General features: G+C 41.4%; 1 protein-coding gene across 2 annotated transcripts in view; it reads right to left on the bottom strand.

The window, feature by feature from the left end:
• FBH1 (F-box DNA helicase 1) overlaps window positions 1-13,396 on the bottom strand; it is a 67,105-nt gene that overhangs the window by 49,274 nt on the left and 4,435 nt on the right. Inside the window, exon 2 of one of the 2 annotated variants that reach the window (XM_070391428.1) lies at window positions 922-1,077. The exons of the other annotated variant lie outside the window; for it this stretch is intronic. Coding sequence (XP_070247529.1) covers window positions 922-1,077 — 156 coding nt within the window. The remainder of the gene's footprint in view (window positions 1-921; window positions 1,078-13,396) is intronic. 2 annotated transcript variants of the gene reach the window in all.

Here is a 13,396-nt window from a genome sequence, read left to right as displayed (position 1 = left end):
ATACATCTATTATTAAAAGATGGTTGGTAATATTTTATTTAAAATCTTTTTTCCTCAAAATATTAATGTTTATTGAATGTAATATTATATATAAAATCATTTTTCTTGAAATATTAAGTTTATTGCAGGTAACATATTTAAAATCATTTTTCTTGAAATATTAATGTTTATTTCACATAACATATTTAAAATCATTTTTCTTGAAATATTAATGTTTATTGCATATAACATATTTAAAAGTTTTTCTTGAAAAAATTTTTAAAAGTTGGAATTCATTTGGCATATAGGGAAATGATACAGAACTTGCATGTAATAAATAATAAATATCAGGTGATGGCAAGTTTGAGCTTGGGTCCATAATAGTAACAGGGGGACATTTTGCTGTCTGTTCTTGAGTGGCAGTGACATGACAGGAAATGGTACTCAAGAATATTATCTTGATGTATGTTCTACCTGGTTTGAAAGAAATAAAATCTAAAGGCAAGGAAGTGTTACTGCAGCAGTCCAGGTCTGAGGTAACCAAGGACACAGTCTACCACGAAATCACTGAATGAGGGAACATTTTGGAGAAAAATAATGATACAATGGACCTACTGGCAATTGAACAAAGGAGATTACTGCAGAGTCTAGAAATCAAAATGGTTCTAGATTAGAATAGTGGTGATATTGGTATGTGTTTTCTACCATGTTATAATTAAGCAAGCTAATGGAATTCATTCAGTCATGTTTTCCTGGGGCCTTTGCCGACCACTTACAATAGGAAGAAATTTTCATAGAAAATGCACAAATAATGAAAAAAGTGTCAAAATGTTGCAACAGGACTACAAAATCACTACAATAATACTTACAAATACTGGGAGACATTCAAAAGCCACACACACTACAGATTCTAAATGCAAGATACATTTTTGGAAGACATACCCCTAGTCCCTCTTTTTGTTCTGGATCTAGGATAGAGACCATGGTTCGGGTCTCTGTTTGTCCATCTTTGACTGAAGGCCTGGGTCACAGCCAAGTGACTTCGAGACAAATGTTGGCAGTCGATGGCTGTAAGATGCTTCCGCTTAAACCGTCTCACTGTATTACACCAATTGGCAAAAGAAATGGGACACTTGTTAGTTACTATCAATTCTACAAGCTAGCCAGAAAATTATTCTTAATTTTCAGGAATACAGTGACTGTGGACCACTTAGCCAACCCTCTTCTTCTTCTCTACCTTCACATCAACTTTTAGTCATTTCATAGTTTCTTAGCATTTCTTCCTCAAAATTTAAGAAAAAAATTCAAAAATAAGATCCTAAAAATTTTTTTTTTAACTTATACTTTCTAGAAGCCCTGATCATAAAATACTCTTTCAAAAGGAAGTTGCCAGTAGTGAATAAATTGAGATCTGGCATCTTTTACTTGACTTTAGAGCCAGGCACTTATGCTCCCATAAAAATCATGAGTTGGCTATAACTTTTCAAAAATAAACTCATCCATCATCCCCTGTACAATATATACCAGCTTCTCCAAGTCTCAGAAGCAGAAGACAATGACAAACAAAACAGTCACTGCAAATTCCTAGAGAAGACTATACTGTCAGCCTCTTAGCCCCCAGATCTCAGCATTGGGCACAGGATAGGAGCGAGGTTCCCAAATATAAGAGAACCAAGTCCGCTTTTAGAAAGATCTCAAAGGAGGAAATCTCATATTCTCCGTTAGCAACACATTATAGCAATTGTACCTAGAATTTTGTCTCAAGTCTTTAGTTGTGCACCCAAATCTACAATACACCGCTAAATTCAGCTTTTGGAAAGGTACAAAATAGAGGCTGTCAGCAGATTTGAATAGAACAGCTCATACACATACAGTGCACCTTGGATTTTTTTCTGTAAAAAGTACGGAATGGCTTTATCCTATCCTTCCCCAGTGCATTAAAAATACAGAAGCATTGAAAATAACCAACTAGGTAGTTATGTCTTAATCATATGGCTAAGAGTCAAAGAAGGTAAGAAAATATTACATCTTTTCCTCTGCTGTACCCTCTGCATGTAGCATGGTGCCACACACACAGTACATGGTCAATAAATACTGAAAGAACAAAGGAGGATGAGAACACAGCAAAGTCAGAGTGGTAAGGCTGGGTGGGCAGTAGAGGAACCTAAGCCCTAGATCACTAGGAATTTGCTTTCATGTGGAACTTGGCAAGAAAAGACCACATGCCCTAGTTAGTTTGGTTCAGTGGATAGAGTGTCCACCTATGGACTGAAGGGTCCTCAGGTTCGGTTCCGGGCCAAGGGCACATGCCCGGGTTGCAGGCTTGATTCCCAGTAGGGAGTGTACAGGAGGTATCCAATCAATGATTCTATCTCATCATTGATGTTTCTATCTCTCTCTCCCTCTCACTTCCTCTCTGAAATCAATAAAAAAAAATAAGACCACATGGAAGAACTCTTAGGTGTAGCATACCAGACAAGAAAACACCAAAAATACCCAAAAGAAACTGTTTTATAAAAGTAGATAATATGGACAAAGGTAGAGTTTTATTTATGGATTTATTTTGTAAAATTCAACTGAATCTTAAATGCTTGTTGAGAGATTAAATGAAATCTAACAAAGGCACTGGAGCAAAAGAAAGAGGTAAGGGGAGGGAATGGAAGAACACCGTATTCTGCTTCCAGAGTTCTGGTATATTCCAATATTCCAGTATTCTGGCAAGAAGCCATCATAGAAGGGGCTAAGTTAACTTCTGTGGGGAAGGGCACCTAAACTGAGCAACCTGGCTTCTGGGTACTAATACAGCTGCCTATATTGTTCATTTGGAATGGTGTCACCTGAGCCATGACTGCAAACCTGGGATGCAGAGCTAACACTTTTATTGTATTTATATGTCAAAAATTACTTTTCTGATTTTAGCTAAAGGTTAAAAAAATTAGATTGTAGTTAACCTGCCTCTCAGGTCTGAGAGAGGAGGTGCTGTGATTCACTGAACTGGAAGCCAGAAGCCCTTCATTGAACATTTCACTACAGGGCTGCATGGTATATTCAGATTTGGAGTCAGAAGACCTCTTCCACTTGGTAAGTGTATTAATCACTAAAAGCCTTGATTCCTTCATCATTAAAAATGGGGATTATAATAACCTGCCACACTGAATTTGCAGAATAGTTAAATGTGGTTCAAATGAAACAAAATAGATGAAAGTACTTGTGACACCCACATTGAAGCTGATAAGACCTACCAACTGAAATGTCAAAAGAATTACATATCAACCACACCATTCTGAGTATCTCTTAAAAGGTGCATAAGGTATATTTTAATAGCATTAACACTCTTGCAAAATTATATTTTTAAAACTATAGCAAAATTCTAACCACCCCTTTATTTTTATTAATAACTAGAGGCCCAGTGCACAAATTCAAGGATGGGTGGGGTCCGGCTGGCCCGGCCCAATTCAGGGAGGATTGGGGCTGGGCCTGTGGGGAGGAGAAGATGCAGGGAGGTTGGCTGGCCGGGCCGCCTCGATCGGGGCCGATCAGAGCTGGGTCAGCTGGAGGGAGGGACCACAGGTGATTGGCCAGGGGACCCCAACCCCAATGGGGGGGCTGATTGGGGGCAGGGCTGGCTGTGGGGAGGGGCTATGGGCAGTGGGCTGGCTGGCCCCGCCCCTCAATGGGGTTGGGGGAGCTGATCAGGGGTCAGCGGCTGGGGTTGGGGTTGTGGGAGGTTGGCCAGCCAGCCCCACCCTCTGGGGGGACAATCAGGGGTAGGGCAGGTTGGGGGAAGGGGTTGTGGGCCAATCGGGGTGGTGGGAGCCCATTGGGGGCAGTGCCAGCCAGAGGTAGGGACTGAAGGAGGTTGGCCAGCTGGCCCTGCCCCCTATTGGGGTGGGGAGGGCAATCAGGGGTGGGGCCGGTTGGGGAGGGGCTGTGGGAGGTTGGCCAGTTCAGTGGCCACAGTGGGCATCATAGTGACCAGCTGTTCTGGTCATTACAGAGTTCTGGTCACTGGCTTTTTATATATATAGACTAGTGGCCCGATGCACGAAATTTGTGCACATCAAAAGGGACTTAATTAGAGGAAATATTTTAATATTGCTATTTGCCCTTTCTCTATAATAGAAGTGTCAGAGATGAAAGAAAATTAGTAAAATGTATATGAAAATCTTCCTCCTGTCAGAGTCTAGGGCGCGCCACGGGAACCAGAGTCAAGTCCCCACCCACTCACATGCACCTCGAAATCATGTGAGACCCAGACCTGGCTGGCCCCATCCCCATTGGGCTAGATCCAGACCCAGCTGGCCCCACCCCCGTCAAGCCCCGCAGGCAGAGGGCGCGGCCTGAGGTGCCCTGTCAAGCCCCGCTGGGCAGGGGCGTGGCTTCAGGTCCCATGGCCCAGCGCCAGGGCGGGAGTGCAGCCTGAGGTCCCCTGTCAAGCCCTGTTGGGCGGGGGGGCACAGCTTGAGGTCCCCAAGTCTGGCCCCTGTCTGAAGTCCCCTGTCAAGCCCCACCAGGCTGGGGGCGCTACCTCAGGTCCCCTGCCCTGGCCCAGCACCATGCAGCCTCAGGTCCCTGCTGATTGCTTAAGTCTCATAATGGGAACCTGGCCTCCGCTGTGGGCACAGCCATCTTGTGTTACAGAATCCCTGCCTCTGCTGTGGGCACAGCCATTTGACCATTATGGAGTGTTGGTCAATTTGCATATCCCTCTTTATTAGATAAGCTAGATGCTTTTAAATCAACAGTGCAAATATAACTTTATCAAAATAAAGATGCTCAAGTGCTACCTCTCTTTCCCCCCCGAGTCCCTCAAAGCCGATGGTATTTCTCCCTCCTTTACACAGCAAGTGCACTTTGCACTTCTCTTACAGGGCACTTATTGTTAGAAGCTGCTCGAGATTCTTCAAGGAGCACAGTCAAAGAGTGCTCCATGATAAACGTGCACTGGTAAGAAAGGCATGGAGATCAGAATCACTCGTGGACTTTCAAACTCTGGAAGGCCCCAAAGACACTTAACTGAGTCTCCTCCAAACCTAAGTATTTGAACCCCTCCTGAAGACACTACCACAGTGACTACAAAAATGTGTCATATCCCGGCGGGGCTGGCTCCCGGCTCCTGAGGGCTTGCACCTGGAAGGCTCCTGGCGCCTGGGCCCCGAGGCCGTGCCAAGCAGCTAGAACAAGAGGCCCTGTGGTGTGCAGGGAGCTCTGCTGATGGGATGACTGCACAGCTCTGCTGGTTGCCCTACAGCCCTGCCAAGCTCTGTTCCCTTAAACTCTCTGCAGACGTCCTGTGCTGGAACCAAAGAGTTCCCACCTGAAGAAGATGAGCACAGCTATGAGCGATCCCCTTCTCCCACAAGGCCACCATTGCTCCCCAAACCAAGGGGCCAGCCAAAATCATGCTTTCATGGAAGGCCCAAGGACTACCTGCTAAATCTTCGAAAACTAAAAACAATTCAAGCAACAGCGGCCTCCTGATCACCACACGCTCTGCCTGGGGAACAGTTGCTGCGTCTGAAGCCTCCCTCCACCAGCCAGAAGAGCCACCACAACTGTGAACAGCACCCATCAGAGGCCCTGCTATCAACAGAGGAGCCGCTGCTACCACAACCGCCCAAGGAGCAACCACAGACCGAGGAGCCACTGCCACCCAGGGAGCAGCCACTGCCACCCAGGGTCCAGCCACTGAACGATTCAACAACTAGTAATGTCAGTGAGATCAAACATGGGTAGACAAAGAAACCCCCAAAGGAAAGAAAAGGAGGACTCGCCAGAAAAGCAGCTAAGTGAGACAGAGATATGCAACATGACGGAAAAAGAATTCAGAATAAGGTTCCTAGAGTACATGCACCGGATGTTCAAGAAGCAAGAAGAAACAGATGAAAAACTCAACTACGTATGCAAGAAGCTAGAAGAAACAGATGAAAAAATCAACAACTTAAGTAAGTCCCAAGAAGAAATGAAGAGCAACTTAGCTGCAATAAAAAACACCATTGAAAGTATCAATAGTAGACTGGGAGAAGCGGAGGACCGAATCAGTGAATTAGAAGACAAGGAAGCAAAACACACTCAAACTGTACTGCAAATGGAGAAAAAAATTAAAAGACAGGAGGAGAGCCTAAGGGAACTTTGGGACAACATGAAACGAAGCAACATACGAATAATAGGGGTGCCAGAACAACAGAAAGATGAACATGGATTAGAAAACCTATTCGAAGAAATAATATCAGAAAACTTCCCTGAGGTGGGGAAGAAAAAAGTCACACAAGCCCAGAGAGTCCCAAACAAGGTGAACCCGAAAAGACCCACACCAAGACACATCATAATTACCATGGCAAATGCTCAGGATAAAGAGAGAATCTTACAGGCTGCAAGAGAGAGACGGAAAGTAACATACAAGGGATCTCCCATTAGATTATCAAATGATTTCTCAACAGAAACACATCAGGCCAGAAAAGAATGGACGGAAATCTACAAAGTGATGCAAAGCAAAGGACTGAATCCAAGAATACTCTATCCAGCAAGGCTATCATTCAAAATTGAAGGGGAAATAAGAAGCTTCACAGACAAAAAAGGGCTAAGGGAGTTTATCACCACCAAGCCAGCCATGCAAGAAATGCTAAAGGGACTGGTGTAAAAGAAGAAATATCAAGCTCAGAAAGAAAACAGCCACACACACACACAAAAAAGAAATGGCTACAAACAAGTACCTTTCAATAATAACTTTAAATGTAAATGGACTAAATGCTCCAAATAAAAGACATCGAGTGGCTGAATGGATAAAAAAACATGACCCATACATCTGCTGTCTACAAGAGACCCACCTCATTGGAAAGGACTCACACAGACTGAAAGTGAAGGGATGGAAAAATATCTTTCACGCAAATGGAAAGGAAAAGAAAGCTGGGGTAGCAATACTTATATCTGACAAAATACATCTCAAAGTGAAGGCCATAACCAGAGATAAGGAAGGCCACTTCATAATACTAAAGGGATCAATACAACAAGAAGATATAACCCTGGTAAACATATATGCACCCAATGCAGGAGCACCCACATACATAAGAAAACTTCTGGAAGATATCAGGGGAGATATCGACAATAACACAATCATAGTAGGGGACTTTAATACACCATTGACATCACTGGATAAATCCGCTAGACAAACAATCAGCAAAGAAACAGCAATCCTAAATGACTCACTAGATCAGATGGACTTAATTGACATCTTCAGAACACTACACCCCACAGCTGCGGAATATACATTCCTCTCAGGTGCTCATGGGACATATTCAAAAATAGACCACATATTGGGCCACAAGCAAAGTCTCCACAAATTCAAGAAGATTGAGATCATAAAAAGCATCTTCTCAGACCACGATGGCATAATGTTAGAAATAAACTACAATAAAAACAACCCAAAATACTCAAACACTTGGAAGCTGAATAGCATGTTATTAAATATTGATTGGGTTACCGATGACATCAAAGAAGAAATTAAAAACATCCTGGACACTAATGACAATGAAAACACAACAATCCAAAACCTCTGGGACACAATGAAAGCAGTCTTGAGAGGGAAGTTTATAGCTCTACAGGCCTATCTCAAAAAACAAGAAAAAATGGTAGTTAATCATCTAACTCTACAACTCAAAGAATTAGAAAGAGAGCAACAAGAAAACCCCAGAGTGAGCAGAAGGAAGGAGATAATAAAGATTAGAGCAGAAATCAATGACATAGAGACCAAAAAAACAATACAGAAAATCAATGAAACCAAGAGCTGGTTCTTTGAAAGGATAAACAAGATTGACAAACCCCTCGCCAGGCTCACCAAGAAGCAAAGAGAAAGGTCCCAAATAAACCAAATCAGAAATGAGAGAGGCGAAATAACAACAGACCCCACAGAAATACAAATGATTGTTAAACAATACTACGGGCAACTCTACTCCAACAAACTAGACAACCTGGAGGAAATGGACAAATTCCTAGAAAAATACAACATTCCAAAACTCAATCAGGAAGAATCTAAAAACCTCAATAGGCCAATAACTATGGAAGAAATTGAAGCAGTCATCAGAAAGCTTCCAGCAAACAAAAGCCCAGGGCCAGACGGCTTCACAGGGGAGTTCTACCAAACATTCAAGGAAGAACTAAAACCTACCCTCCTCAGACTACTACAAAAAATTCAAGAGGAAGGAACACTTCCAAGCTCATTCTATGAAGCCAGCATCACACTAATACCAAAACCAGGTAAAGACATCACAATGAAAGAGAATTACAGGCCAATATCCCTCATGAACATAGATGCCAAAATCCTCAACAAAATCTTAGCAAATCGGATCCAGCAGTACATCAGAAGGATCATACACCATGACCAAGTAGGATTTATCCCAGAGATGCAAGGATGGTACAACATCCGTAAATCAATAAATGTGATACATCACATAAACAAATTGAAAGAAAAAAACCACATGGTCATATCAATTGATGCAGAAAAAGCATTCGACAAAATCCAACACCCATTTTTGATAAAAACTCTCAGAAAGGTGGGAATAGAAGGATCATACCTCAACATAATAAAAGCCATATATGACAGGCCCACAGCCAACATCATACTCAATGGACAAAAACTAACACCATTTCCCCTAAGAACAGGAACAAGACAGGGATGCCCACTCTCACCACTCCTGTTCAACATAGTACTGGAAGTATTAGCCTTTGCAATTAGGCAAGAAGAAGAAATAAAAGGCATCCAAATTGGAAAAGAGGAAGTAAAACTGTCCTTATTTGCAGATGACATGATATTATACATACAAAACCCTAGAGACTCCATCAAAAAGCTACTAGACTTAATACATGAATTTGGCAATGTAGCAGGATACAAAATTAACCCCAAGAAATCTGAGGCATTTCTATACACCAAGAGTGAACTTTCAGAAAGAGAGATTAGAAAAACAATCCCATTTACCATCGCACCAAAAAAATTAAGATACCTAGGAATAAACTTAACTAAAGAGGTTAAAGACCTCTACTCAGAAAACTACAGGACGTTGAAAAAAGAGATAGAGGAAGACATAATCAGATGGAAGAACATACCATGTTCTTGGATTGGTAGAATCAACATCATTAAAATGTCCATACTACCCAAAGCAATCTATACATTCAACGCACTTCCCATTAAAATACCAATGCCCTTCTTCAAAGATCTAGAACGAACTCTCCAAAAATTCATCTGGAATAAAAAAAGACCCCGAATAGCTGCAGCGATCCTGAGAAAGAACAAAGTAGGTGGGATCTCAATGCCAGATATCAAACTGTATTACAAAGCCACTGTTCTCAAAACTGCCTGGTACTGGCACAAGAACAGACATATAGACCAGTGGAATAGAATAGAGAGTCCAGAAATTAGCCCGAACCAATATGCTCAATTAATTTTTGACAAAGGAGGCAAGAACATACAATGGAGCCAAGATAGTCTCTTCAATAAATGGTGTTGGGAAAATTGGACAGACATATGCAAGAAAATGAAACTAGACCACCAACTTACACCATACACAAGAATAAACTCAAAATGGATAAAGGACTTAAATGTACGACAGGAAACCATAAAAATTCTAGAAGAATACAAAGGCAACAAAATCTCAGACTTATGCCAAAACAATTTCTTCACTGATACAGCTCCTAGGGCAGTTGAAACTAAAGAGAAACTGAACAAATGGGACTACATCAAAATAAAAAGCTTCTGCACAGCAAAAGAAACCATCAACAAAACAACAAGAAAACCCACCTCGTGGGAAAACATATTTGCCAACGTCATATCTGATAAGGGCCTAATCTCCAAAATTTATAGGGAACTCATACAACTTAACAAAAAGAAGATAAACAATCCAATCAAAAAATGGGCAAAGGATCTAAATAGACACCTTTCAAAAGAGGACATTCAGAAAGCCAAGAGACATATGAAAACATGCTCAAAGTCACTAATCATCCGAGAGATGCAAATCAAAACAACAATGAGGTACCATCTCACACCTGTCAGAATGGCCACCATCAACAAATCAACAAACGAGAAGTGCTGGAGAGGATGTGGAGAAAAAGGAACACTTGTGCACTGCTGGTGGGAATGCAGACTGGTGCAGCCACTATGGAAGGCAGTATGGAGGTTCCTCAAAAAATTGGAAATGGAACTCCCATTTGACCCTGTGATCCCACTACTAGGAATATATCCCAAGAAACCAGAAACACCAATCAGAAAGGATATATGTAACCAGATGTTCATAGCAGCACAATTCACCATAGCTAAGATCTGGAAACAGCCTAAGTGCCCATCAGTAGATGAATGGATTAGAAAACTGTGGTACATCTACACGATGGAATACTATGCTGCTGTTAAAAAGAAGGAACTCCTACCATTTGCAACATCATGGATGGAACTGGAGAGCATTATGCTAAGTGAAACAACCCAGTCAATGAAGGAAAAATACCACATGATCTCACTCATTCATGGATAATAAAGACCATTACAAACTTTTGAACAATAATAGATACAGAGGCAGAGCTGCCTCAAACTGATTGTCAAACTGCAGTGGGAAGGCCAGAGAGAGTTGGGGGGCAGGAGGGAGGGGAGTAAGAGTTCAACCGAAGGACTTGTATGCATGCATATAAGCATAACTAATGGACATAAGACACTGGGGGGTAAGGGAGGGTAGGGGTTTGTCAAGGGCGGGGGGGAAAAAAGGACACTTATGTAATACCCTTTGTAATACAGTAAGCGAAAAAAAAATAAAATAAAATAAAATAAAATGCATAAAGACGTGTAGGTGGATGGAAGGCCTACAATGTAGATTCCCAAAGTGGGCGCTACCGCCCCCTGGTGGGCGCTGCAGCGATCCAGGGGGCGCGGTGATGGCCACAGGTGCATTTGTTTTAACTTTTTTTGTATTACCTTTCTATTCTGAGTTCAATAAATAGTTTCATAATTTCAAAAAAAAAAAAAAAAAATGTGTCATATCCCTCAGGGGTTAGAACAAAATAAAAACAACTGAGAATGTATGAAAATCATTTTGCCAAACATAATTTTACCCATTCCCACACTTTTTCTGCAATGGCTTTCTTACGTGTGTCATCTCTCTGATCACTCACTCCCATAGTCCCTTTTCTAGAGGCCCCAGCTCAGATAGTTGGTTCTGGGTCTTTGCTATATGATTTCAAAGTGATGATTACCTGGAGATTGGCCCAGGTAATGGGTAAGCATCATCGATCTCTTCTTCACCAAGATGGTGATCTGTCCCATCCTCTACCAGTCAGGCCTACTGATGCGATTAGACTTTGATCAGTCTCCCTTGAACTAGTTTCTACTAAACCTTTACTAGACTACAAGCCCTTAAAAGACAAGGAACATGTCTCACAGCACTTAGCACACTTCTTGGCAAATAACAGATATTCAAATACTTGTTGAATGACAAGTGGCTGATTCCTCAATTCCGTTTTAATCTGCCTGGCTTCATTTTTTAATCTTCTTTATTGCCAAACAATTTATAAAACAAGTCACAAAAAGTAAAATAGAGTGCTTTGACTTTTGTGGCAAAGACTGAAGTTCCTTTTCTTCCTCAGCACACAGCTAGTCTACACTTCCCTGTCCTGCTTGCAGGTGGATGCTGCCTTATCTGAGCTCTACCCCAGTGAATGTGAGTAAAAGGGATGTGTGCCTCTTCCAGGCCTGGCCCACAGAAAACTCTCATGCTTGTTCCTCCATTCTTTGCTCTCCTTCCAGTGAACAGAGGAAGTAGATTCCCCAGGGCATCCTTTGAAGACACACTTTGAAAAAGGAAGAGCCTCCAGCAGCCGGGGTCCTTGGATTATAGCTTTAGAGTGCCATTCCTTCCCCACAACTCACTCACTCTCTCTTTTTCTCGTTCACCAGCTATCTTGATATACCTTAGATCAGTGGTTCTCAACCTTGGCTGCTCTTTAGAATCACCTGGGAATCTTTTTAAAATCCTGATTTCTGGGCCTCATCCTCCAGAAATTCTGTTTCTTTGTTACTAATGTTGTGGCCCCACCCCATAACAAAGAAACAGAATTTCCAGAGGATGAGGCCCAGAAATCAGGATTTTAAAAAGATTCCCAGGTGATTCTAATGTGCAGCCAAGTTTGAGAACCACTGCCTTAGATGGTTATGTGATTGAGAAATGAACTTATTGTTAGGCCATTACATGTTTGCACCTGTTACTATAGTCAAGCTTACCCTAATCATTCCAAGATCATTTGTAATTGATACCAAATAACTTCCTTTCTTCCCCTACTCCCTATCATTACTAATCACAAATATACCAAAAAGTCCTCTTAACATTTACAGGTTGTAAATCCTAAGTGAACAAAATGAAGATAGTAAGTACCTACAATTCCTAAAGGAAAAAAAAAATTTTTTTTTTTAAATCAAGGTAACTCTAGTACAAGGACCTGACTGGAGAGACTACCCATAACAAGAACCACAAAGAGCAGTTTTGCTAATCTAGGTAATTTGCTGAGTTCCTAGCCTCATCTTATTAGTTCCCTACAAGCCTCCCAGTTTTTCCTGAAGGACTCTGTGAAGATCAACAAGTAGACCAGTGGTTCTCAACCTTTGTTTGGCTATGTCCCACCTAAGCATCTCTAAAATCCTGATGACCACCCCGCCCCCTGTGACATATAACTCTTATTACTCAAAAAGTGAACTCCTATTCATGTGGAGGAAGCCTAAAAGGTCATTAACTTGGTCTAAACAAGCTTCCAAAGAACATGGCATCTATGAAAGAGAAAAATAAAAGAACGAAAGGGCAGTTGAAGTACTGTGGAAGAAATCACTACGAAATTGTTTAAAAAATAATATGAAATGATATGAAAAAATAGCAAATAAAGTTTCAAAACATATAAGAGAACTGAAATGCATAAATACGTCACAATATATATTTATATATTGTATATGAGGCCCCTAGAACCATAAAAAATGAAAAAATTTCACTGTTAATAACTCATTCTCGATTGCCCCCCTTAAAAATCAAATTGTCCCCCTGTGGGACGTGTGCCTCACATTGGGAACCACTGAAGTAGACACTTTCCCTCTTATGTTTCCTGTGGAGACATCAGAGGTTCACTGCAATGTAGCTCATTATTACAAGGATTCAGGGACTTCACAGGTCAGGATGCCACCTGTGAGATCTAAGAGCCCAATTTAAACACAGTTAACAGTGTTGTTCCTCAACTCCAGGATAGTAGAAAATATTCATTCCAGCCAGGAAGCACTCTGCCATAATAAAACCATCCCATATGTCTCTGAGAAACTTGTCGTAATTATTCACATAACTATGTGTCTAATATATGTCATATATAAATTATTATTACTAGAGTAGACTTTATTCTTGCAGTATTAACA

Source organism: Myotis yumanensis, unplaced genomic scaffold (assembly GCF_028538775.1).
Source record: "Myotis yumanensis isolate MYYU_CA2020_CCGP unplaced genomic scaffold, mMyoYum1.0.hap1 SCAF_1, whole genome shotgun sequence".
NCBI lineage: Eukaryota > Metazoa > Chordata > Mammalia > Chiroptera > Vespertilionidae > Myotis > Myotis yumanensis.
Note: the sequence above shows the minus strand (reverse complement) of the source record. Positions and strands in the feature narration are given on the sequence as shown.